Here is a 5,205-nt window from a genome sequence, read left to right as displayed (position 1 = left end):
ATAGGTCTATAAGATCCATCTGTTCCTCCTACCCTAAGGAATGGCTAATGTCATCGCTTCAGTTTTCATTAGGACGTTTGCTGGTTTTGTAAATATCTGGGCAGCAAAGCTTCCCTTTTAATATCCAGTAAGTAGAAACACTAGCTGTCTAGCACACCAACGAAAACGCGCACGGTTGTTTCTTTTCTTCAGAAGTACACTTTTTCATTATTGCAAGTTTACAATTTTAAATTAAATATTTTTTTTTTTTTCTTTTTTTCCCCCTTTTTTTTAAGATTAAAAAATCCTTTTTTTTTTTTTTTTTTTCCTTTTTTTTTTTTTTTTTTTCCAAAAGAAGTTTAGGCACAAATGCATTGTCCCACAGTGTGGAGAAGATTGCCATTCAGTCTCTCGGCTGTGCACGTACAGCTCGTAACATACTGCGTTAGACATTCTGCGTGATATGTTAAAGAGAGTCGTCCCTCAAGTTGCACTTTTTTGTGTTGTGTTTTGCTTTTTTCTCTCGGTTTTAATACTCGGGAATGCTGAAATCTCTTGCGTCTGTGATTCTTAACTACTCAGACTTGTCTTATATTACAAAAAAAGGGGTTAAGGAGAAGTGTTTATGTGGGTTTAAGATAATACAGCTGTTAAGGAAGTGGTCTCTTGCTTAAATGAAGAAATGTGGCAACTTGGACCTGTGGAAGAAGTAAAAAACCCCCATCAGTCACGGAGCGTTGCCTGCGTGCCCCTACCCCCTCCTCCAGCGACCCGCCCCAGGGCAGCCCTGGAGATCCAGCCCGAAAATCAGATTGCGAGGGGTGGGCCAGCGCATCCCCCTATTTTTTTTTTATTTTTTACATCTGTCCCATGTGATTGGAGGCGTCTCCCATCCCGGGGTGGGGTCCTGCCAGGGAAAGCGGCGGAGGATCTGAAGAGACTTTCTCTTCTTCCCTTCTTTTCAGACACGCTGCCTTCGGGTTCAGATTTCTTTCTGTTGAATTGAAGCAAGAGGCCATTTCAGATCTCCGCGTTTTTACACCGGATCTGGTCTGTTCATCGCGTGGGCAATTAACATAATTAACGGTCGAGTTATTTCGGGCCAGCCCGGCTACGGGAATTCAGCGGGCGGAAGCGGAGGGCACCACTCGGTCGGGCGCTGGATGACTCCACGCACAAGCTCTGCGAACACCTCCCGGTTTGGGCTCTGCCAAGGAGCAGCCAAGCTGAATACTGGATTTGGATCTTGCCAAAGGACGTAAAATGTGCCGAGGGCTTATGCCTGGCGTCCCCGCTGCCGGAGCCACAGGGGAGCACTGGCACCCCGGGAGCTCAGGGTGCCAAGGGTTCGGTCTCGCCTCTCTCCCTGGCACCGGGTGCCCCTGGCCAGGCTTCCCCCAAGCCAGAAAGGTGCCTTGGGCATGGCCAAAGCCCGGGGGGGGTGCGAGGACACGCGAGGTGGGACACTGACCTCTAACTTGCTGCTCTAAGCTGAGGATGACGGCCACGGCCTGGTGTAAAATCAGGAGCTTGGTCTGGGGCTTGTCGCTCTTCAGATGGAGCTGCACCATCCGGCCCAACTCCTTGAAAGCCTCGTTGATGTCGCGGACGCGCAGGCGCTCCCGAGCGTTGTTGGCCATTCGCCTTTCCTTTTCCCTCTCCGCCTTCTGCTCCGGTGTCAGGTCTTCGTCATCGTTATTGCTGGGAGACAAAAGGAACACATCATTTTCTAATGACGTGGAAGACAAGCAGTGCAAAGGTTTTCAACAGACTTTGTCCAAAACGAGCGCTACCCTTCGGGAGCAGGCACCTTCCGAGCCATCCTCATTTGCTGGCCCTCTTCCACCAAACCTGCGCAAAATCCGGTCCCCTGAAATTTTACACTGGGTGAAGCCCCAGTTTGTAACAAAGCTCCGGCCCCTCGGCGGCAGCGCCCACGCCAGGGCGACAGCCGTGCACGTAAGGGGTGCCCTTCAGCAAGCCCCTCATTCGGGTTTGGGAAGAAACCTCCGCCGCCGCCGAGGGGGAGGTGAGGACCCGACGCCTCCCTGAGCGGCGGCGAGCTCCAGGCAGTGGGGGCGGCAGCACCCCTGTCCCTGGCGCGGGGCACGGGGCACCGAAATGCCCGTGGGCAAAGAGCCAGGGAAGTGATTTACGGCTGTGAGGAGCCCCCCGGTGAACTTCTGCATCCTTTCCGCAACAAAACTGCCTTCTATCCGGAGAAAATGATGATTTTTAATTTGAGAACACATCCACTGGTGAGTCACCGGCACGATGTAATTTGAATTGGTTATGCAAATGGAGTAATAAATTTTCAGCAGCCCTAACAACACGGATTCAGACATATAACTAAATATCAGGAGTAACCTTTTAAAGCTGCAAGCATGTTAAAAGCAAAAATGTTAGCCTACAAAAGCTTCAAAGCAGACATAAATATGCATAAGCGCCAGCATATTTGTTGCATTAACAAGAGCCACGATGGCCTCACATCAGCACAAAGGTGCTTTCTTCTTACCGCAGCCTAACCGCACATGAAAGCCTCGCTTATACATATGGTTCCTTCAACACATCTAGTCCCAGAAAATCTCGAGTGTCATCTATTTTCTCCAGCCGTGAGTGTCATTAACGTCTTCCACACCAGTGCCCGCTGGCCCGAGCCTCGGCGCCCCCTCGGGGGCAGCTCGGCCCCTTCTTACCTGGGCTCGGTTGGGCAGCGTGCCAGGCGTGGAAGGAGAGGAGGCAGGAGGACGCTGCCGTTCGTCTTGAAAAAATTAAAATCCCCTGAACGAAGCAGGGTCCTGCCTGGATTTCAGCTTTACTGGGACTTTCAGCTGCGACGACAAGAATCCGCAGCCCTGAGCTGTACCTGGGTGCAGGTGGAATTTGAGGGGATGGGGATTAACCCTGTCCCGTGCTGGCGTTCACGTCTGCGGCACCCACAGACGTCGTTCCCATGGGCGCGCGCGTTCCCGGATGATAGGATCCAGGCACGCCTTCGCTACTACTTCCCCAAAATGTATAAAGAAGAACAAGCAAAGAGCTCTAAGCCCCCCGATTCAACCCAGGAACGGGGCCCTGGGAGTGACCGCTGTATTTCAGAGGCGAAAGCAAAGCGTTCGGTTTGTTAGTTCAGAGGAAGGCCCATACTGTATTCCAATTTGCAAGCGTGGGCAGGCAAGAGAGGAATAACAGCCTAATTCGTACGTTTTAGCGCAACGCAATTTCTGTATAGGTTGTGGAGAACGTGCTCAGTGTCCAAATTTGTGAATTGTTCCAATTTGAGGACGTCCTGGAGTACAGGTACCCGCCGGGCACTCGGTACTGCCAGAGGAGCCATCCCCTTCCGCTTAGGCTGTGGTTTTACCTGCCAGGAAAAAACCTCATAGTTTCCTCCTGTTCTGTTCACTTCATCGAAATCCAGTAAAGGAATTAAATGAAGCGACACTATTATATACTGTTACCTAGATCTTGACCTAGTAATTGATTTGATATCCTTCTTGTCATCCTCTAGTTTCTTGTCCTCAGAAGACTTTGTGTCCTGGAGGTTTTCATCTCCCTCGTCGTCAGATTTGATTTCGGAGCTGCCCGAAGAGACGCTCTGCCCTTGCAGTCCGGTCGGCATGCCTGTGAGAAAACACAGCTCTGCTTTCTGGAACCTGCGACTCCTGTTCTGCCATCATAGAATCACAGAATCACTTTGGTTGGAAAAGACCTTCGAGATCGTCGAGTCCAACCGTTAACCTAACCCTGCCATCCCACCACTGAACCATGTCCCTAAGCACCTCATCTCTCCTTCTTTTAAATCCCTCCAGGGATGAGGACTCTACCACCTCCCTGGGCAGCCCCTTCCAGACCTAACTTGTCCTTCATCGTAAAAAAACCAACTTTACTACCTCATCCTCATAAAAGAATCAAAGTACCTGGGCTGCAATGGGTGAGCAAAACCTTGTAAGCCATCATCACAGCTTGGGCTCCTTCCTCCCGGCTTGAGCGGGAAGATCAGCTGCCTCCAGGAACAACAACGTCCCCCGGTGTCCCCTGGGCTCGGCTGGCTCCGGGGCTGCTTTGCCAGAGCCCCGCAGCAGAGCCTGCGGGGCTTAGGGCAGCGCGGGGCATCTTGTGAGCCAAGGCACCCCGGGCAGAACTGTAAAGGGGGTGGAAAATCTGCGGGTCCGAGTCTCGCCTTCAACCCACACCTTTCTGGCCTCTCTCCTGCGGGGTTTCCCGCACCCCTAATTTTCCTGCACCCCTAATTTTCCCGCACTCCTAATTTTCCCGCACCCCTAATTTTCCCGCACCCCTAATTTTCCCACACCCCTAATTTTCCCACACCCCTAATTTTCCTGCTCAAAGCAGTGCTGGTATCGAGACTCGCTGTCGAGGGGTCGCACGCTCGTAGTTGTCACAAGTGGAGTATTTCAGAGCGCAGAGCTGGGCTGGCCAGCAGGCTCTGCCCTGCGCCGTGCGACGGCCGCCGCCGTCCCCGCGACCACAAGCGCAGGCGCCTCATCCCCCCCCAGCCCGGGCCACCGCGTCTGGGGACGCTGCACCCCGGGACGGGCTGCCCAGGCGGCTGGTACTCACCCCTGTACGGGTCCTGGGGCGGGTTCAAATCCGGAGAGGTGGCGGACTGGACGGGCAGCTGGGGGACGGGGACCTGGTTTGGCACGAGCGAGTGGCTCCCGCGGAGGCTGACCCCGTCCTCGCGGTGCGCTCCGACCTGCGGGGTGGCGGGGGGGGAGAGAGGCAGCGGTGAGGCCGTGCCGTGCCGGACAGACTGCCGAACCCCAAATCCTGGGGACCCCAGGAGAGGGATGGGGACGGCGATCCCCGGCGCCGGGCCGCGTTTCACTAGAGGGCGCAGATGGCCCGTACAGCCGCCCGCCCCGCGCCCGCCGCGCGCACCGCGCAGGCCGCCCGGGAGGACGCGGCGCCGCACGCCTCGTGACAAACGCGGCGGAGCAGCTCAGGCAGGTAAAACGTCAAATTGTCTCCCAGGGTGCTGCAGCCAAGCGCACTGATTCCTACCCATCTGTCTTCTATCATGTCCGCCAACAGATCTGACAATTATCTTAATGCCCATATGCTTAATTGTGGGCTTCTCAATTCCCCCATTGCTATCGGAAATCCTGCAGGAATTTCAATTTGGCATTCAGCTTTCATTTCGGGGGATCAGATTTGCAGGCCTGCCATTTTTTTTTTCCCCACACTGCCAGCTAAGCGTCT

The 5,205-nt window shown here is 54.0% G+C and overlaps 1 protein-coding gene across 1 annotated transcript; it reads right to left on the bottom strand.

Annotated features, from left to right (window-relative positions):
• Positions 1–832: 832 nt before the first annotated feature.
• LOC118452145 (transcription factor 4) lies at positions 833–4,717 on the bottom strand. Its single transcript, XM_035892923.1, has 4 exons — positions 4,564–4,717; positions 3,441–3,603; positions 1,451–1,680; positions 833–973 (listed from the first exon to the last, which is right to left on the bottom strand). The coding sequence occupies exons 2-4, from the start codon at positions 3,599–3,601 to the stop codon at positions 837–839; spliced, it is 528 nt and encodes a 175-aa protein (XP_035748816.1). The 5' UTR covers positions 3,602–3,603; positions 4,564–4,717; the 3' UTR covers positions 833–836.
• Between the last annotated feature and the right edge of the window lie 488 nt (positions 4,718–5,205).

The sequence above is a fragment of the Egretta garzetta genome, unplaced genomic scaffold (assembly GCF_000687185.1).
Source record: "Egretta garzetta isolate BGI_Z169 unplaced genomic scaffold, ASM68718v1 scaffold384, whole genome shotgun sequence".
Classification (NCBI taxonomy): domain Eukaryota; kingdom Metazoa; phylum Chordata; class Aves; order Pelecaniformes; family Ardeidae; genus Egretta; species Egretta garzetta.
Note: the sequence above shows the minus strand (reverse complement) of the source record. Positions and strands in the feature narration are given on the sequence as shown.

Coding starts and splice junctions, on each gene's coding strand:
- LOC118452145 (XM_035892923.1), bottom strand. CDS start 3,601: ATGCCGACCGGACTGCAAGGGCAGAGCGTCTCTTCGGGCAGCTCCGAA. Junction 1,681..3,440: donor ATTACTAGGTCAAGATCTAG/GTAACAGTATAT, acceptor TTTGTCTCCCAG/CAATAACGATGACGAAGACC. Junction 974..1,450: donor CTTAGAGCAGCAAGTTAGAG/GTCAGTGTCCCA, acceptor TCAATTCAACAG/AAAGAAATCTGAACCCGAAG.